General features: G+C 37.9%; 1 protein-coding gene and 1 pseudogene across 1 annotated transcript; one reads left to right on the forward strand and one right to left on the reverse strand.

Annotated features, from left to right (window-relative positions):
- Positions 1-10160, reverse strand: part of LOC104861827 — a 73328-nt pseudogene extending 63168 nt beyond the window's left edge.
- Positions 10161-10196: 36 nt separating this feature from the next.
- Tmem35a (transmembrane protein 35A) lies at positions 10197-21817 on the forward strand. Its single transcript, XM_010623402.3, has 2 exons — positions 10197-10462; positions 20682-21817. Exons 1-2 carry the CDS (start codon positions 10343-10345, stop codon positions 21063-21065), a joined length of 504 nt encoding a protein of 167 aa, XP_010621704.1. The 5' UTR covers positions 10197-10342; the 3' UTR covers positions 21066-21817.
- The last annotated feature ends 244 nt before the right edge of the window (positions 21818-22061 follow it).

Consider the following 22061-nt stretch of genomic DNA (forward strand, 5'->3'; position numbering starts at 1 on the left):
AAAAAAAAAAAAAAAAAAAAAAAAAAGCTCTGCTATGAGGCAGGCTTCATTTTCAGGCAGGCTACTTATGAGAAGATAACCTTGCACAAATGGCCTAACCTCTCTGATTCTCAATTTCTCCATTTGTAAAAATTTTCATAAAAATAAAACCCAATAGATTAGTTTCATGGGTCATAGGGTGTCTGTCAGGAGGTTCAAATGGGCTGGTGGCTTGTTTTGATTTGATCTGGTCTGGTCTGGTCTGGTCTAGTTTGGTCTGGTCTGTGTTGGATTGGGTTGCTTTTGTGCATATGTGCTAAGGATGAAATCTGAGGACGTGAACTTGCTCAAAAGTGTGGTTTCACTGAGCTACACACCCAGCCCTGGCACAGGGTGATTGCTGTAGTTGTACAAGGAATAGCACAAAGTGATTGTTTTCTCAATGGTAATTAGTAATAAAAGTAAAGCACGCCCCTTGTACTAGTCAGCTTTCCTGTTGCTGGAAACAGTCCCTGACATCTAAAATTTAAAGGAGGTTATGTTTAATTTAGCTCATGTAGTTAGTCTATGATCTATGGACTCCAACACAGAAACATCATAGGGGAAGGACATGGAGAACAAACCTGCTCAGTTCATGGTATACAGGTAGCAGAGCAAGTGAGTACCAGAGAGAAATGTGCAAGTGGCTAGACACAGTACCCAAGGCCACACCTCCATGACCCAACCAGACACACCGAGGAGTATGCTTTACTAATCTGCTTGGTGTTTTTTAAATCCGATATTCAAGATTAACAGTCACACTCCTTCAACCTACAGAGAAAGTAATGAAGCAGTGAAGATGTGAGTATTGTACCCATTCTGCTATAAATCCCATGGTCTTTCAATCAGGACAAGGCAAAAGACTCTGCAGAAAGTCTACTTGATACATGTTGCAGCAAACCTTTTTTATAAAAAATGGGGAAAATGATATTTCTTTGGGTAAGACTCCAAGTAAAAGCAAACCAGAAACAAGGTAATACCAATATTCTAGGAGACAAGTCCATGAAGAACTTTGAGGAAATAACAGTTCACTTGGGGAATCTTAAACTTTGAGAAAAACCAAAGGAAGGCATTACACAGCTGGGCCTGGTGGTGCACACATGTAATCCCAGCACTCGGATGCCTGAAGCAGGAGGGCTGCAATTTTGAGCCCAGTCTGGGTAACCTATCAACTTAGTGAGACACTGTCTCAAATTTTTCAACAAGGGCTGGGGATATAGATCTCAGTATAAAGGCTCTGGATTCAACACCCAGTATCACCAAAAAAAAAGTATATGACTGGTCTACTTTATAATTAGTGGCCTTATTTTCAGGCATTCCCGAATTTCTAGTATATTCAGGGATCCAAATACAGAAAAGGTTAGTATCTAATGCTAACATCTTACTGGCTTTACTCCTTTGTATTAACTCTTCTCACCCTGTAGGCATGAGAGTTTGTGCCCACCTGGTGCAGTCACCAACAAGAGACTCATACAAAAACCAATACAGACCTATACAAAAATCTAAGCACTAGGAAATAAGGAATGAGACAGAACAGAGCAGCACTTCTCAGGCCCTAGGAAACAACAAATGGGGCCATTTCTTTGCAGTAACTAGGTATTAGATCTTAGCTCAGTTTTAAATTTACAATTTCGGTATTTATCCTTCTGAGCCACATAGAGAATATTCATCTCAAACCAATAGCAAACATTATGAAAAATGAAAAATAGAAATTAGTAATATATAGTAGTTAATAAAATGGGACTTTTGGTTTTAGAGGAACCTAAGCTGGTTTCAAATCCCAGCTCAGAAAATTACAGGCATGTAGTTGATTCAAGTTCTTTAATCAAAGCCAGTTGTGGTGGGGAATATCTGTAATCTCAGCACTGAGGGAGACTGAGTCAGGAGGACTACAAGTTTGTATCCCACTTGGGCAACTTAGACCCTATCTCAAAATAAAAAATAAAAAAGGCTGGGGATATAACTCAGTTGTAGGGTAACCCTAGGTTCAATCTCTAGTGTCAAAAAGAGGAAAAAGCCTAATAATGATTCCTACTTCAGGGAGTTACTATAAGGAATGAACGAGGTTATATATAATATATGATATATTATATGATTATTATATACATATATATATATATATCACTTAGAATTGCACTTGATACCTAGTAAACCCGCCATAAATTCTAACTCTCTCTTAAATAAAGCCATTCTTCCTAGAGTTAAAGACAAAGCTAGGTTGCTGCCATTGACGACTACTTGATAGAGTTCTGAGTAAGCACTACAATTCTTAGACCCTGGCAAGAAGGACTTCTGGCCTGAGACACATGCTTTAGTGGATGTCTCCTATTACAAGTACTCAAAACAAAGTTATTAAAGAAAGCATAGGAACTTGTGTCATTCAGGATGCAGTGCTCATTGTTGGCACAAAACACAACCTTAAACTTCCACTGTCATGATTAACATAATTCAGATTTAAGAAGAGTACTGCTTAGCTCTTGCTCTGTGTATTTGAAACAAAAAGCAAAAGTATCCACAAGCCATGAGGGTTTGTGAGTTATGCTGCTGCTGATGTCAGACACTGCTTGAGAGTGCAGGAAGAACATGAGGGCCAGAAGTGCTTAGGATGAGAAAAGACAAATTAGCTTTCTCTTTCAATAGCAATAAACTCTTCCGTAATAATGACTGCTTCCTAGTGGTAACAAGCCTGGGCTTTCTTGCTTTTTTTGCTAGAATTTATGGTACCTTGATATGTGATAAGGGGTTATCCATTCGTACACTTGCCCCAAGCCACTTAAATGTTAAAAGCTGGCTATAGCCAGTGCAGAAAGATGCAAAGAAGAAACAAAGTTTGACTATTGGAAATGATCATTATTTGCCATTGATTTGGTTGTCTACCCTGGGAACATCCAGGGTAATCAACTAAAACATGAATAAACTTAAGGAGAGAGTTCAGAAGAGTTCAGTGAAGTAGCTGAATAACAGATTTGCTTACAGAGACACAACTAATTACAAGATTAAAATGAGAGAAAATATATTTATGATGGCAAAAAAGGGCAAAATCCCTAAGAATGGCTCTTTTAGAAATGCATGGGCTCAGTCAGGCATGGTGGTATATTGTAGCTGCTTGAGAGGCTGAGGCAGGAGGATCTCTTGAGTCCAAGAGTGCAAGACCAGTAAGGACAAGCTAGTTTAAGCTCTATACAAAAAAAGTAAACTAAATTTTAAAAAGACATTTGGCTCTTAGTACTCAAAGGGATCTCCTAATTATAGATCTACAAATTCAATGAAATCCTTATGTATATTCCAAAGTCATTCTTTACAGAAATAGGAAAAAATGCTTAAGTTCATATGGAACCAAAAAAGGACCTAAATTGCCAAAATAATCTTGACTAAAAAGAACAAAGCTTGAGGTATCATACTACCAATTTCAAAATATATTACAAAACTATAGTAATTGAAGCAGCATCATACTGGCATATAATCTGACACATCAACAAATACAACAGGATAGAGAACACCCAAATAAACCCATACATCTGTAGTCAATTGAAATTTTTTTCTTTTCATATTGTGTATTGAACTGAAGACCTTTCACATTGAGGAAAATGTGAAACAATTTTTTTAGTTTTTATTTTGAGACAGGATTTTGCTAATTTTTAAGTGGCCTAAGTTGGACTCATACATGCAATCCTCCTGCTTCAGCCTACCAGAGTGCTGGGATTATAAGCATGACTACAGTCAATTGACTTTTTTCTGTTCTTTTTTTTTTTTTTTTTTTTTTTTTTTTTTTTTTTTTTTTTTTTTTTTGGGGCAAGCAAAAAACCTGGGGGGGAAAAACCCACTGACCTAAAACCCTGGCCTTAGTCAATTGAATTTTGACAAAGGTGCCAAGAACACACAATGAGGAAAGGGCAATAAGTGGTGTTGGAAAAATTTAATATCCACATAGAGAAGAATGAAAATGGACTCTTGCTTCCCATATGAGAATTAATTTAAAATGGAGTAAAGACTTACCTGTAAGTCCTGAACTATAAATGTACTTGAAGAAAATATAAGGATAAATCTGTATATCACTGGTCTGGGCAGAGATTTCTTGGATATGACTCTAGAAGCATGGGTAATAAAAACAAATATAAACAAATGAGATTGAGTCAAACTAAAAGCTTCTGCACAGTAAAGGATAGTAGAGTGAAGAGCAAACCCCGCAATGGGAGAAAATATTTGCAAATCATAACTCAAATTATTAAATAAGAAAATAAATAACTCTATTTAAAGTGAGCATGGTCTTGGGCTATAGCTCAGTGGTGGAGCACTTGACATAGGATGTGAGGGGTCCTGGATTCAGGACCATTGCTGCAAAAAAAAAAAACAAATGGATAAAGGACTTGAATAGACATTTGTCAAAAATAAAAATGGCTGGGGAGGCAGCTCAGTTGTAAAGCAACCGTGGGTTCAATCACGTATACACACAACGAACAGAAATTTGAAAAATGCTCAACATCTCTGGTTATCAGAGAAATCCAAACTGAAGCCACAATGAGATATCACCTCATACTTGTTAGGTTGAACATTATCAAAAAGATGAAAGATAAGTGTAGGTGAGGATATGAATATATGTGTACTCATATGCTGTTGCTAGTACAGTATTGTAAATTAGTCTGGCTATTTTGATAACAGTATAGAGGTGCCTTCAAAAAACAAAAGAATTTTCATATGATCCAGTAATCCCACTACTGGGTACCCCGAAGGAACTAATATTCATATGTTGAAGATGCTCTCATGTTCACTGCAGCAGTATTCACAATAGCTAAGACAGAGAACCAATCTAAGTGTTCATAAATGGATAAACAGAATTGTGAAATGGGATATGCAATGGAATACTCTTTGGCCTTTACAAAAAAAGAAAATGTAATTCTATCATTTGTGACAGCATGAATGGACATTGTTAATATTAAGTGAAATAAACCAGTCAAAGAGAGACAAATAGCATACAATCTCACTTACAGGTGGTGTCTAAAAGAAGTCAAAGTCAAATTCTTACTAGAGAATAGAATGGTAGTTACCAGAGGCTTGAAATGGAGGTAAGGATAGAGAAAGTGAGACATTGGTCAACTTGTACAAAGGAGGAACAAGTTCTGATACTCTATTGCATAGGAAGATGAATATAGTTAATAATAGCGTGTTGTACATTTCAAAATAACTTTAAAAAAGAGGAGTTTTCAGTGCTCTTACCAAAAAAGAAATAAATATTTGAGGCAATGATATGCTAATCAGCATGATTGGATTATTCTACAATGTATACAAGAATGGAAACATTACATTGTACCAAATAAATATAATTATTATTTGTCAATTAAAAATAAGATAAAGCTTTTAAAAAGAAAGGAAGCAAGGACATTTATATGTCTTTGAGAAACTAACATTTGAAGAAAAGTAAACCAATGCCTTATTTCTGGGTGGGGAAGCTAAATTTTATAAGACATCAAATCTTAAAAATTAATTACCTGTTACATGTGTAAATACCGAATAGTTTCTCTGGTGTGAATAAACTGTAATAGCACATAAGATCCTAATGAAATAACTAACATTGTGAAATGGGAAGAAAAGAGCTAAAGGTGTAGGGAAAGTGGGAAGGGTAGGGGAAAGGGAATAAGGGAAAAATATGAGAAAATGAAAAAATGGAAATAAAGTGTTTGTAAATGGGGAGGGGAGGAGGGGGTGAAGGGAGGGCAGGGACAAGGGGAAAAATGAGAACCAAGACCTGTCATGTAAAGGTACAAGATCCCAACAATGAATGTAACTGTACTGTATCCCTAAAATGTACCAATAAACTCAATAAAAGAAAAAAATTAATTATCTGTTTAAATTTAACCCAGGCAAAATTCAAATCCACTTCACCTTGGTAAAATGATCTAAAAGAGTACATAGGAGATAATGACAAAGAAAAAAAATTTTTTGGTACCGGGGATTGAACTCAGGTCCTTGCACTTGCAAGGCAGTGAGCTAAATCACCGGCCCTGACAAAGAAATTTTTGAAAAACAGTAATAATGATGCGAGATTGTCTTATAAGATATGAAAGTATATTCTTAAGTTAAGTGAAACATTGTAGTACCGTCATAAGAATCAACGAATAACTCAGTGGAACAGAAGAGAAAGCCTTGAAACTGACATAGCTAAAAAGGTAGAACTTAATGTATAATAAAGGAAGAATCATAAATCGAGGGCAGAATTAGTCAACAGTGTGAAATGTAAGCAAAAAGAATGTATGAAATGGTTTTAACACAATATACGCAAATGTTTATTCTTGAGATTGGGGAGAACCTTTTAAGCATAAAATCAATGGGACAATCATACACATATTGCTAGATATGACTCAGATTTATAGGCAAACACAAAATGGGAAAATATTTAAAATAAATTATTAACATAAGTATGATATAAAAAGCTCTTATAAATCAATCAAAACACCAAATACTCAAAATAAAAATTTTAAAAGGATATAAATAGATGATATAGGTATGACCAAGAAATATATGAAAAATGTTAAGCACCTTAGTAATAGTTGAAATACAAACTTTTTAAATGAATGAAATTGGTGAAGATGAAAAACACACTAAAATTCCTAATGCGGATCTGATGTGATGATCCCATACTTTCCCATACAGCTGATGGGAGGATACATTTTCTTCCGGGAAAACACTTTGCGAATGTGTATCAAGAGTCTTAAACATTGAAATATTTTAAATAAATTTAAAAAGCAGCTGTAAACTGAGAAACAGCACAAGTTTAAATTTGAATACTCTAACAAGTGTTGGCCTTGCTTTGGATTCAGAGAGCTATTCCTCTCCTCGCTAGGCCTTTTCACCCATAAAATGGAGAAAATTAAAAGTACTAACTTTGCAGTACATTCAAGTCATTTCACATAGCATCCACTAAGTGATAAGTAAATCTGAGACATTATTTTGAAGCCATTATTTAAAAATAAACATGGATGTATATTATATAAAAATATGAAAAGTGCATCATTTTTTACATGTTCAACTTCTAGAAATTTAGACTAAGGAGAAATTCAAGTATTCACAAAAATATGTATGTCACATCTTTATTTGTAAAAGCAAAACCCATGGAAACAACCTCAGTATCTAGCAATAGAAGAATGCATGAATTATAATACATTTAAATGATAAAGTATTATATAATTATTTGAATTTGAAGACAGTCTAATGACAAGGAAAAATGCTAGTAAGTAGATAAAAGCACAGTATAAAACTGACTAGTATCATATTCTGAAAAACTAACATATACATTCTGTTCATAGAGAAGCAGTAAAGATAACAGTCAATTAAAATATTGGTCCAGGGATTTAGCTCAATGGTTCCTCTGCCTGCCTTGCAAGCACAAGGTCCCAAGTTCAATCACCAGTACCAAAATAATAATAATATAGTAAAACAAAATATTGATAAAAAATAACATTTATTACTTGAAAGCAGGATTATGACTTATTTTACTTTATGTAGTATTTTACACATTTTGGTTTGGTTTGGTTTTGTTTTGTTTTTTGAGACAGGGTCTCACTATGTAGTTGAGACTGTCCTGGAACTCACAATGTAGCCTAGGCTGGTCTCGAACTCACAGCGATCCTCCTGCCTCAGCCTCCTGGGTGCTGGGACTACAGGCATGCACCACAATGCTCTGCTATTTTACACATTTTTATAATGAATAGGTATTAATCCATCATGTATTTTGAAAGGAAAAACATCATATATAATGATCAGTTGCTTAATTGTGTGAATAGGCTTCCCTAGGTACTCATTTTACTGCCATATTCAGTGTAGGATGTTTGGAACACAAAGTACAAAGAAAAATTTTTTACTTTGGTGTATGCTCTCCAGTATTTCTTTTATATACATGTGAAAAAAATATTTCTGCTCAGGGGGTGAAGGGAGGGCAGAGATAAGGGGAAAAAATGAGAATCAAGACTTGCCATGTAGAGGTACAAGATTCCAACAATGAATGTAACTGTACTGTATCCCTAAAATGTACCAATAAACCCAATAAAATTAAAAATTAAAAAAAAAATATTTCTGCTCTAAGAAATCTTACTCTACTACGTGATAAATCCATTGGGCGCATTCTATGCTTCATTTAACTGTATATTTCTAGTGTCTAACTCACTTATGTATATGTTATAGGTACTCCATAATATTTTTTTGAGACAGGGTCTCAGTATGTAGTTGAGACTGTCCTGGAACTCACTACATAGCCCAGGCTGGTCTTGAACTCACAGCGATCCTCCTGCCTCAGCCTCCCGTGTACTGGGATTACAGGCATGAGCCACCACACCCAGCTGGCACTCCATAATTTACAGATTTTATAATCTGAAAAGAGTCTGAAATTGTTCCATCACAAATGTAAATAATTATTAAATCTTAGTGTTACAATTCTCAGAAGTATTTGCATTTAAATTCATCACTCACATCCCCTTCTCTTGTATATATATCACGAAAAGCATTATTTGAGGTAATATGGGGGAATATCAAAGTGATTTCTACCTTTAAAATGCTTATAATGTGATGGATTTGTAGAGTGCATAAGTAAGGCACAGGAAAAAGTAGGAAGAGATTACACTCACTGAAGTATTATACATTAGACAGTGCTAGACAATTTTCATGCATGAATTTGTTTCCTTTTTAAACATATTTTATTAGTGTCTTTTAAAAATAAAATATTGGATTTCATTGTGGTGTTTTCACACATGCATGTAATTCATTTTGATCATATTTATTCTGTGTGTTTGTGTGTGTGTGTGTGTGTGTGTGTGTGTGTGTGTTGTCACTGAGGGTCAAACCCAGGGCTTCAAACTTGCTATGTAAAGGCACCACCACTGATCTACACCCACAGCCTACATGCCTGGAATTCTTACAACAAACATTTGAAACATAAGGCTCAGATAAATTAGTGACTTATCCAACTTTACACAATGCCAGATCTAGGATTCAAACTCTGAACCTTCAGGTCCAAGAATACTGTGTGTGTGTGTGTGTGTGTGTGTGTTTTAAGCAATATTAGGTAAATGATAAGAGCCATAGTAATGCTGCAAAATGGTATAGGAGAAGCACAGAGCAATAATGAAGAGCTTGGGCTCTAGAAATGACTGTGAGGAGAGGAAAAGGGAAAGGGAAATAAAAAGAATTAAGATGTGTTATATACATGTATCAACTTGTTTGACATGTCATCATTATTACTGCAAACATACACTACTCCTAGTAATAATAAAGAAATTACTGTCTAGGGTTGAATCCTGGCTCTCTCCTATTGAACAAGTTACTTAACTTCCCTGCACCGCAATATTACCGCCCATAAAGTGGGAAGTCACACTTAGCTCAAGGTGTTGCTGGAAAGATTAAGTGAATTAATATAAGCAAAGGACAGGGTTTCACACCTACTGAAGATTCAATAAATGTTGTGTTTTGTCATAGAAAATAGGAGCAGGAAGAAATCATATCTGGCTGGGAATGGATCGATAAAGACTTTATGAAGAAGGTGACACTGGAGAAAAGGTTGAAGGCTAATGAAGAGTGGTTAGAAGTAGTGATGAATAAAGTTAGGAATGTGGAGCCATAAATAAATAGATAGATGAGGGGTGACGTGCAGCAGTGGTAGCTGTTGAAAGATAAATCTTCAAAGAGAGGTCAAAATGTGGAGAGTTTTGAATGCCATATTAAAATCTCTACCGTTAAGCACTGAGCCACGGGGACCCTTAGAAGCTTTTGAGGAAGAGGAAATTAAAGCCTTCTTCAGCTGCAGTCAAATCTGTCAACTGCAGTTTTATCCTCGACTGTTATGGACATCTGACATCAAAGGACTCCCTGAAGGCTAATATTTTGATTGAAGAAACAAAGAGAGGGAGAAGTGGATAAAAGGGAGTGAATCCTGAAAGAGGCCAAGTGAGAGAAAAAAATAGCATGTGTACCTCGTGGGAAGTTGTTAAAAGCACATCTTCCTTAATTCCTCCATTTAGGGGCCGCTCAGTGACTGAACTGGAGGCGCAAGCTATCTTCTTTGCACTTAAGACTTGAAGTTCTCACCTCAGTTTAGGGTCTCGTTTAACTTCTGAACCGATCGTCCTTTTGGTCTGCGAAGTGCAAGCGTAGGGCATTAGGACCCAGCGAGTGTTGTAGTGAGAGTGGTTGAATTTCGATCTCTCAATTTTTCGCTAGCGCTCCCTGCTCTCCCTTTGTCATTCTAGCTGCCTGCTGCCTGCGCAGCGATCCTAGCTCTGCCTGTGCTAACTGCCAGCGCAAAGCGGAAGGATTAGTTGGGACCTGCCTTGGTGACCCCATGGCATCCCCGAGAACCGTAACTATCGTAGCCCTCTCAGTGGCTCTCGGACTCTTCTTTGTTTTCATGGGGACTATCAAGTTGACCCCGAGGCTCAGCAAGGATGCCTACAGTGAGATGGTAAGTGAGGCACAAGGGTGCTGAGGAGCGCACCCCTACGGCATTGCGAGTACCTCCCCGCTTCTTTCGCCACCTCTGGTCCCATCCCTTTAACCTCTACCCCCAACCCAGGTCCTCCCTTGTCCCCAACAAGTTTGCAGCTTAGAAGGAGCAGCCGGACAAGAGTGATTTCATTTGCAGGCTATGCTGGGAACAACTGTTTCGGAGCCACTGGATACCAGTTGGGGGAGGGGCTGCCCAGCGAGTACCACCAACCACAAGTAAACCTGAATGCTGAGACCTGCGCATCACCTGCAGCAGGAGCCTTTCCCTCTTTCCAGCACACACCCAAAGTCCAGGCCACCCGTCTGCAAAGTCTGATCCTTTCTTTGGGAGCTAAGAGTTTAGCAAGCTAGAGACTTTTTATTTTAGGGAAGAACAAAAGCGAGAGACGGGAGCAGCTGAGAATGGGCTACTAAAACAAGAAATTTGTAAGGTCTGGCTAGATATTCATCCCAGGCATAAAGTCGATAATATTCATCTAACCACCTGGGTGCATATCTGGATCCTTGAGACAAAGCAGTCTTAGCTCAAATAAAGGTCACTGAGCTCTCGCTTCTTCCCCTTCTCCCAAGAGAGAGCTGGATGCTTTGTTTTATTTTGTTTTGTGTGTAGGCAAATCTGCAAAATCTGAAAAGTCTTCCTTTTCTCTCCTGCAAAACAGCCCTTAATCCCCACTGTGTCTCCTGTGGATGCCCAGGGCCAGGCCCTCTGCAGGGTTTCCCCTCTGCAGAGTTGGAATCACCCGAAGGTGACTGGACAAAACATCTCTGCAACCAGGGGGCTGGGCTGCTTCCCCCAGTTGGGTGTGATGAGGACTTACACTTATGTTGTGGGGTACCAGGAAACAGCAAGAGATGTTTCCAGCACTTTCAGTCTCTCGCCCTGTCACTTTGCCTCTTCATTTCCTAGCCCCAGCTGAAGGGAACCTGCTCAAAGCCTTTTCCAGACTTCCAGTAATGGGAGGGAGCACGTTATGGGACTCTCAAGGTCAAGAAGGAAATGTGCTTGGGAAAGACCACAAGGGAGAGAAAAAAAAGAGCATGAGGAAGTCCCGGTTAAGGCCAAGGCAGGGAAGAATACCTTTACATTTTGAGAGGAATTAATGCCTCTCCTGGAGCTTACTGCAGAGCTTACCAGGGTCCCTCACCATGAGCTGCAAATAGATGGAGACTGGCAAATGGGAGATGCCCTGAAAATGTTAGCAGGCAGCTCTGGATTCTGTCTCAGGATTTGAGCTTGAACTCTCCATTCCTTCTTTACCACAGGACCACTTTGGGGTGGGGGGTGGGGGAGCTGGGACTCAGCGGTTTAGGAATAGACCCAGTGGTAAATCCTAATATACTTCTCCTTCTCCCCTCCGCTCCTCCTAGAATGTTTGACCAGATGGAATTGAAATCAGGTCAAAATAATAATCTCCAGCATCATGTGTAGGTGGGGGGTTGAAGCAGAGGGTGTGAGGTAGCAGAAGCTACCAAAGGGCTTGAAGAAACTGGGGCAGAAGGGCAGAGTGGAAAGGAAATGCCGTTATATTTTTGTCCTAATTGTAATAAGTGTTAGATTATAAATAAATGAATGTGCTCATACTTTACTTTTCATATATAGATATATATAGATAGATAGCTATAGATATAGATATTTGTATATACTATAAGTGTTTTTAGCTTTCCTTTTCCTTAGGGCCACAGTACCCTCTTCAGCAGACTCCTTGCACTCTAGACCTTGCTCAGCTGCCTTGGAGCCAGCCCCCCAAAGGCACTCTAAGTACAGTGTTAGGCTGTGCAGGCAACCCAACTAAGATGGAGTCACCGGGAAGCTTCCTACCAGGTTGGCAGGAGCTCACGAAGAGAACCAGCCACAAATGGGTTTACAGTAGGTTTCCTCTAGGGAGTAGAGCTGTCTATTGCAGCCAAATGAGAAAGAGAGAGAGAGCGAGAGAGAGAGAGAGAGAGAGAGAGAGAGAGAGAGAGAACAAGAAGAAAAAGAAGAAATAAACATGAACATTTCATATCATACACAGTAATATACTTAGTTATAATCTAATACAGCAGTATAGACCCATTGTGTGCATGTGTGTGTGTGTGTGCGTGCATGTGCGTGTGTACACATTTTATGCTTCTGTGCTTGGGCAGCTGGAGGGAATGGAAAGACTATAGCTAACTGGGAGGTAGGTGGCACAGTGGTATGTCGCTTTTAGAGGATTTTCAAACTGCACTTTTCCAGTGCCCTTCCTGAACTGAGCATCAGGCCAGTGCATAGTGCCTAGGCTTCTCCCAGCTTTTATCTTTAGCCCATAGGAAAGTAGAGAGTTCAACAAAGAGGGCCATACACACACACACACACACACACACACACACACACACACATATATATTTCCAGAATGAATGGGTAAATGAATTATGCTGTAGCATTGCCTTGGCTAGTCACCCTCAGATTTTCCTGGTTTGCTCTTGATAAAGCAGTTCAGAAGCCATTTCTTGCTTCTTGGAAGGGCCAACAGCTCCTCAGAACCTCAGGATGGTCCCTCAGATGGGATGATAGTCTGGAATTTCTGTTTTACATTTAGGAGTGATTTCTCCACATTGACAGTCATATATTGACTGCAGTGACTTTTTTCATATGCTCTCAAAATGCGCTGCTGTTGTGATTTTTTAAAAGATTGTTCTTTAAAACATTTCTGTGAGTAGTTTCATGCTTAGTAGTTATTCTTCTATTACTAACAGGTACACTGAAGCACAACAGGTTTAATGACTCATCCAAGGTCATAGGTAAGCTATTGGAGCAGAGATTAGAGGCCAAGTCCATGACTTAATACTCCCAGTAATGGGGTTATTATGATTAAAACTCCTGGATTTTCTGAATACCAAAACCTACAATTGATCCTTGAAAATATCTTGCACATTCTTACCTCCTTTTTCTGTATCAGTTCAACTCCCTAATGTATATTTTGGGGTTTTGTTTTACTTCAGAACCATTTTTGAGGGGGTGGTATGGTACTAGGGACTGAACCCAGGGCTTTCACACTGAGCTACATCCCCATCTCTTTATTACATTTTATTTTTGAGACAAGATCTCACTAAGTGTCTAAGTTGCCCAGGCTGGGCTTAAAGATAAGATCATCCTACCTCAGTCTCCCAGAGTGCTGAAATTACAGTCATGTGCTACCACTCCTGGCTTCAGAACCAATTTAGGTTAAATTTAGTTTTTTTGTTTTGCTTTTCTGCCATTTTCCCTTGTAAAGCCATTAGTATTATGCTTAGGTGTTACCTCCTCCACGGAGAATCACTGTTAAAACCCATCAGACAAATGACTGAAGTTTTTCCTGGCTCTATGGGAGAAGCCAAGAAATGTTGGTGGAAAGACTGCAGTCTTTGGATTCATACAGACTTAAGTCCACGTCCTGATTCTCTTAGCCTCTCAGTTCCCTTATTCGTAAAATGAGAATAATGATACCTACCTTAGAAAATTGTAAATATGAATTGAGATTGCATATGAAAGTGTCTGGCACAGTGCTTACTATAGCAGGGGTTGAAGAAGTGCTTTGGGTGAGGTGATGATTATAATTTGTTTTATTTTATGCAGTGGTTTTCTATTTGAATGATTAGTTTAAGGGATTGAAATCAAGCATTTAGAAGAACAAGATGCTAATTTTGCATGCACTGGTGAACAATGCACAATCAACTAATATTGAAAAGTCAACTTGCTGTTGTGCAAATCATAGGGATCTCATGTACAACCAATTCATGCATCTCTGACTAGTCCATTTGACATGTGTTGTCTCATACTCTCTTTTGAATAAGCTATTATTATTTTTATTATTAGATTTTTTGAGACAGGGTCATGCTACATAGTTCAGGCTGGCCTTCAACTCCAAATGTAGCCCAGGCTACCGCAAACTCATGGTGATCCCCCTGCCTCAGCCTCCCAACTGCTGGAATTACAAGCATGCACCATCATACCTGGCCAAGAAAAATGAAATATTATTACAGAACACTCTAAATTTTACACGATTCCAAAATGATCACATTTTGCATTTGATCACATTTCACATAATGGAAATGTCTGCATTAATTCACTTGAATTGAGAGGCAGTACATTATAAGTGCTATTAAGTACATTTGTGTTCAGTGACTGGGAACATATGAATGGTTAACTTGCATTAAATTTGATATTTGGCTTTCTATAGTAGTGGTTCCATTCTGTAAGCACAGGGGGGACTACATGAGGAATGATTAGAAAACACCAAATTTCTGTCACAAAGCAGCCAAAGAATTTTGGCCCTGAGGATAATAGAGCAAGTCACTAATTTTTTTTTTTGCATCCTCTCATAGTAAAGATTAGTTGATTTGACTGATTTAGTTATCCATAGTTAAAGCTCTTCTATTTACATCACCCTGGAGAAATACCCCCAGTATGTTTGAGCAGTTTATTTAGTTTTCATAGGCAATCTTTAAGCTTCCAGTCACTGCCATTAATTGCTTGTCAACTAGGTAACAAGGTAGTGATTCACTGATACTTAGACTGCTCTCTGAGGTGGTATAGTACATTTTTGCCCTTAGAGAGGAAACTGAGATCCTGAGATCTGAAGTGACTTTGCTTAGTTCATGCAATCAGCCATCATGAGCTCAACTATACATCAGAGATTATGGTGGGGAACTTGTGGACTCTCAGTATGGCCAACAGCTGAGTTTATTTCAGAGTGACCTTTGGCAGAGAGTAGAAAGCACTCTTCTGCCCTAAGATGCAATATAGAAAGGATCCACTTAATAGGACCAGGCTTGCCAGCTTCCACTTTAGGTGGGCACTAAATGAAAATGTAAAGTAGAATTGGTTAAAAGATGTTTATCATACATATGGATATCTGGCAATTAAATATATCATGGCATCTTTATTGCATTTAAACAATGATTTATGATTCAGAGATAGCTTTATTTTTCCTACAGAGATTTGGGAAAATAATACACAAATAAGTAAATTTACACTGATGTAGGCTTTATGGTCCAAATAGCAATCAGGCTGACAGTTTTAGTCAAAATATATATTTTTTTCGCCATCTTCTGCTTTCATATAGTTTTTCCCTGTAAAGCTTATTGAAGTATAAAATATATGCTGAAACATGCTTATAATTATACAAGAAATTTTCAGAGTACTCCCATGTAACCAGGTAACCATAACAAGGAATAACACATGAGCAGCAGCCACAGATCATGAGCTCAGAGCTCAAGGTTAATAAGTATCCTGATTTCTACCAGTACAAGTTAATTTTATGTGTTTTTGAACTTTAAGTATATTTCACAATATTGTAGCTCAATTATTTTTTTCTTTCACCTAATTAGCATAAATTAATTAAAATAGAGAATACCACTTACCTTCTGTTTTTATTTTGTCTTGTTAGCTGGCTTAGGTTGGTTATTAATTGTGATCAAAGATGAATATTATTTGACAGTTTTGAGCTAAGTTTAATATCATTAATGTGAGGTCATAGCCACTGGGGCATTGTTAAGAAGAAACAACAAAAAGTGTTTTTTAAAAAGTATGACTAAAGAAATTCTCCATATGCTTTTGACTCATGTCTGAATCATATGTTTCATACCACAAGAATGGACCTGCTTGATTCATTACCATTTTCAGTAAAATAATTACTGCAGTTTGCAAATTTATGGATTTCTAATTGTGTGGTTCATTACTGATAAATTGCGTGTGTGTCTGTCCCTTGGTTAATAGTAAGGTACCAGGTTCTTTGTCTAATCTCCAAAATGCTCATTACAAAAGGGCAAACTATGGTAATAAAATACTAATTTTCTACAAGTAATGTAGTGGAAAAGGAGAAGAACTAAAATTGGAATTAAACTCATTTTAAGAATTTTGGTCCAAGGACAGGGTATTTAGCTCAGTGGTGCTGCCCCCTGCCTCACAAGTGCAAGGTACCAAGTTTGATCCCTAGTTTTAAAAAAATCCAGTACAAGGATATTGCTGCATGATTCTTTTTGATAGAAAGGATTTAAATATTTGATTAAGCCCTTCATTTCTCTACTTCTTTCCCGTAAGGAAACTATGGTTTGAGGATCGGTATCATTTCAAAGAAAATAAAACAGACCCAATAAAGTGAATTGTAAGAGCTTTATGAAAAAGTAAATTGGTCAACCTTCTTTATTCTTACTACCAATGCAATTCAAATGTTTAGAGACACAGTTACTATAGATCCAAGACATGTGACTTTTTTTTTTTTTTTTTTTTTTTTTTAACCGGGGATCAAACGCTCCTTGAGCTTGAGAGGCAGGCCACCGAATAGCTGAGCTAAATCCCCGGCCCCATGTGACTTTTTTATTGTTAGAATTGAAGTGACCTTGGGCTGGGATTTAGCTCAGTGGTGCCACAGCCTGCCTCACAAACATAAGGCCACCCCGAAAAAAAATTAAGGTAGCCTGGACCAAGCATAAATAATGGGGCTGACAACTGTAGTATTCTCCTTTTTTCGTGTTTCTGTTCTACTTCACAAGAATAAAGGGCTTCCTATAAATGTTAAGTCCCATCCAAGCTTAGTCTCATCCCTAGTAAACTACACATTCCCTTTTTGAAGTCCTGGAGAATAAACACTATCTGTACCTACTCAGTTTAGAACTAAAGATTTGATGAAATGGCATATTCACATGTAACTTCCTCTTGAAAGAAAGAGACAACAGTTGCATAAAAATATCCACAGCTGCAGTTGAAGAAGATAACTGAAAGGGAGTACAGAGTTAAATCAAACTGACAGAAAGGTCACAGAAGTCATAAAAAAACTTCATTTAAAAACCTGGAGGGGCCGGGGATTTAGCTCAGCTGTTCGGTGTCCTGCTTTGCAAGCGCAAGGACCTGAGTTCAATCCCCGGTACCAAAAAAAAAAAAAAAAAAAAAAAAAAAAAAAAAAGCAAAACTGGAATTTGGCCCCACAGAACAGATTCCACCACAGTATATGTACAGTATAGAAGAATCTAATCTTGAACAATGAGTGGTTAGCCCTAATAAAAAAAGGAGTTACCAGAAGTCACTCAGACATCTGAAAGTCTTGGCTACAAACTGACTGTAAAAAATCATCTTGCCTCCTGTTTTCATCATTCAGAAACTTATACTTAGAATTTAGGAATTGCTCCTTGAGAAACTTTGTGTTACTAATTAGGAATGGTCCTTACTTAAAAGAGTTAAGGAAGCCTGTGGGGTCCAGATTTCTTTACCTACTGTACCCTGCTACCTGAGTGCAGAGGAGGAGGGTGTAGACCTGTGGTATGTGTCTAGGTTACTAGGGAAAGGAAAAGGGCAGGCCTGTCACCACCACCTTTTACCCTTCAGCTCAACTTTGCTCTGGTCCACTTGGTTCAGCCTATGATTTATTCTGCCTACTAGTCAACCACTCTCCTAATTTCTGTCAGAAAAGTCTGTCATTTAACCAAAGATGAGAAGAAAAAGAAAGAACAACTAACATTTGGTATTATATGCTCAGCAACAGTGTAGGGACAAGGGTACAGCGAAATTTTAAATAGTCTCTGAAAGAGCAGGAATTAGGGAGAGTTAAGTGAAGGAGGGTCATGCAAGTGAAGAGTCAGTACCTGCCTTTATTTAAAATCTTGATATTTTGTTTATCATGGATACTCTTTATTTTGATCAATGAATGTTTTTGCTGCCCTCTTAAATTTTGCACCCAAGGCTAGTAGCCTCGCCTACTTCACATAGTCCTCACCCTGCTCAGGAAAATGAGACTGAGAGGTCAAATAGCTTGCTCATGGGCATCCAACTAGAAAGTTACAGGGGTGAGATTTGAAGCTAAGTTGATGTGGATTTTTTCACTAAATCATCAGTCTTCTAACATTCTTCATAAAAGAATATTTTGTGCCACTCATGATCATTAATCCATGAAATAAATGTACATTTACTCATACAAAAGTGAGAGAAAAGGCTTTGTTCAGAACCTAGAGTGTGTGAACTATTCTAAATGCCAATTCTTCTGAGGTCAGGTTGGCTTTCTGTCTGGTTCTTATAATATAACCCACCTTTTTTATCCATGAGGGATTAGTTTTAGGCTTCTCCCTAAGAATACTAAAATCCTTGGATGCCCAAGTTTCTTCTATAAAATGGCATAGTAGTTGCATATTGTCTATGCACATCTCATAGTTTAAATAATCTCTAGATTAATCATATCTAAAACAATGTAAATGCTACATAGTATATCTATATGGAATAAAAAGACAAAAGTCTGTACATGTTCATACAGATGTAATTTTTCCCAACTATTTTCAATCTGCAGTTGGTTGATTCCATGTATGCAGAAACTGTAGCTATGGAAAGCCAACTGTATTGTTATGCATCTGGTGCCTCTGTGTACACACACACGTACACGCATGCACACAATAGTGCATACACATAGGATTGAATCCAGGGCCTTACATATGCTAAGCATGTGTCCTACTACGAAAGTGCACCTACAACCCCACTAGTCTCATCTTAAAACTCCTCTTGGCCTCCAAGACCTTATCTCTCTTCGCTTTCCTCCCACTTTTTTTTTTAACTGTACTTTCTTCTGTCTGTTTTATGGATTTACTTCCTCTTCCCGTTTCTTAAATGTCTGTCATGCTATTTTTTCCCTGAGAATACTGATGACTAACCATAATTGATCCTTAGTGCAGATGTCTAACTGAGCTGCCTATCACTTATCTCCACTTGGATGTCTTAGAGATACCATAATTCAATAAACCTTAAATTGGGTTACTCCTGCTCCTGGTCCTCACCTGTTACTCCCAAAATACCATTGTTTGCATATCTGTTTCCCCCCACCACACTAAAAGCTTCTTGATCCTTAGTTATTTCTGTATCTCTAATGCATAAGCCATAGTAGATGTTCAATAAATATTTGTTGAATTAAAATTAATTAACTGGAATCAGGCTAACCAAAGTATTGAAAAGTTCTAAAGCTCATCTCAGTGAACATTACAATAATACTGTTTTTCTGTATTTTAGACATTTGAGGGATGATACCTGCATACATTTTTATTTTTCTATTCACTCAGCAATTTATTTATTTTTATAGATTCCACAAATAAAAACTGCAGCTCAGCTCTTTTTTTGACATATCACATATTTCAAATTAGAGAAGTCCAAATCAGTGAGGCTTTACCATATTATACATTGCCTTGTTTCATTTTGTTTGGTATTCATATACATCTGGGTTTGGATAGGCAGGTATTAAAACCATGGATGTGTCTAACACATAACAGTTTTTATGGGTCCAGTGAATTTTATTTTATTTTATTTTTTGTATCAGGGATAGAACTCAGGACTTTGTGCTTGCAGGACGGGTGGTGGAACCACTGAGCTAAATCCCCAGCCCCTGAATTTTCTTTTAAATTCTTAATGTTTATGATTTTTTTTTCTCATTGAATTTATTGGTACATTTTAGGTATACAGTACAGTTACATTCATTGTTGGGATCTTGTACCTTTACATGACAGGTGTTGGTTTTCATTTTTTCCCCTTATCCCTGCCCTCCACCCCCTAATGTTTATGATTTTTAATCAGCAACTATTTTTCAACTATGAAGCCAAATTCTTTGCTTTATTACCCTTGGTGCTTGTCTTATACTGTTATGACTACTCTTTAAAATAACACAAACTGGTAACTTATAAACCACAAAAACTAATTTCTCAGAGTTCTAAAAGCTGGGAAGTCCAGAATCAAAGTGCCACCAAATTTGGAGTCTGGTAAGGGTCCTCTTTCTAGCTCATAAATGGCACCTCCTGGTTGTGTCCTTGTGTGGTAGAAGGGGCAAGGCAGATCTCTCAGACCTTATAAAATAAAAGCTCTAGTTCCATTCACAAGGGTTCCACCCAGTAACCCAATCAATTCCGAAAGGTCCCATCTACTAGTACCATCATCTTGTGGGTTAGGATGTCAATATGAATTTTAGGGAGCACAGACATTCAAACCATAGCAATGCTGCTACAAAATTTTACATGATAAGGAGCCTAGCAGATTGCTTATTTTATCTTAAATACAAGGCTATTATTTAGAGAACAAAGTGAAAAACAGGATACCCTTGGCTGATGTGGAAGGGCAATAGTAAGGAAGGAGGCCTCTGCTTGTGTTTTCTTCATTCTAATGTTAAAATCATGGTTAATGCAGTAATTTCCTTATGGTATCCCCACTCTAGAAACGTGCTTACAAGAGCTATGTCAGAGCCCTTCCTCTGCTGAAGAAAATGGGCATTAATTCCATTCTCCTCCGAAAAAGCATTGGTGCCCTTGAAGTAGCCTGCGGCATCGTCATGACCCTTGTTCCTGGACGTCCCAAAGATGTGGCCAACTTCTTCCTACTCTTGCTGGTGTTGGCTGTGCTGTTCTTCCACCAGCTGGTTGGTGATCCTCTCAAGCGCTATGCACATGCTCTGGTGTTTGGAATTCTACTCACCTGCCGCTTGCTGATTGCCCGCAAGCCTGAAGATCGTTCTTCTGAGAAGAAGCCATTGCCAAGGAATTCTGAGGAACAACCCTCCTTATATGAGAAGGCGCCTCAGGGCAAAGTGAAGGTGTCATAGGAAAGTGGAAGGGCAAACTGGGGACCTGGGAGGCAGCTGGCCTCAGTGACAGCTGGGAAGATGTCAGTGTGTGTTTTTAATTTGATTTATCTTGGGGAGAAAAGGGAAAATATAATTTGCAATTTAATTGGCTTGTATACATCTATACCCCAAAATAACCTCCCCACATTGACATTTGTGAACCATCTTTAATCACTCCGGGGCAATGCTCACATCTTGCTGCATGTACACGTATATGGTTACTATTGAAGTGTATTTGTGAGATACATTCCAGCAAGCATGTGACTGTGAGATTATGTGTGGGAAAATGAATTTACCTACTGTATGTGTGTATGCACACATATGTGTAGAAGGCTCTCATCTTGAACTAATCCTGCATAGGTATCCTTCCTTTTATATATTGATTCCAGCAAAGGTAGAATAAAATAAATCTCCTGTAAAGAGAATCCTACTTCTGGTATAAAACAAATTACCTATTTACATGTGGGGAGGGATTACTCTCTAGATGAAGCTGAAAACTTAAATTCACCACTTCAGGAAAAAACTCTTTGACTTGAAACCCTGCATTATGTGTAAAATTAGCCTCTATTTCAATAGTTAAGTTTCAACATTCAGTGTAGAGTATAATTAAAACAAAGAATTCACCAGGCATGGTGGCACAAGCCTTTAATCCCAATCTCAGCCCTCCGGGAGACTGAGGCAGGAGGATCGCAAGTTTGAGTTCAACCTGGACAATGTGGTGACTTAGTGAGATCAGCTCAAAATAAAAATATAAAAAGGGCTGATAATAAAACTCAGTGTGAAGGCCCTGGATTCAATCCCCAGCACCAAAATCAAATTAAATTTAAACAGATATCCATGTAGCTAGATAGTCTAATTCGAGTGATAAAATAGGAAATTTCATCTCACTGTGTCTGAGCCCAACCTACTCAGCATTTTACTGATACAAGTTTGAAATGGAAGCAATGGAAATGTTACTGAATATCGTCAGATTTT

This window comes from Fukomys damarensis, unplaced genomic scaffold, assembly GCF_012274545.1.
Source record: "Fukomys damarensis isolate Sample0158 unplaced genomic scaffold, DMR_v1.0_HiC HiC_scaffold_39, whole genome shotgun sequence".
NCBI lineage: Eukaryota > Metazoa > Chordata > Mammalia > Rodentia > Bathyergidae > Fukomys > Fukomys damarensis.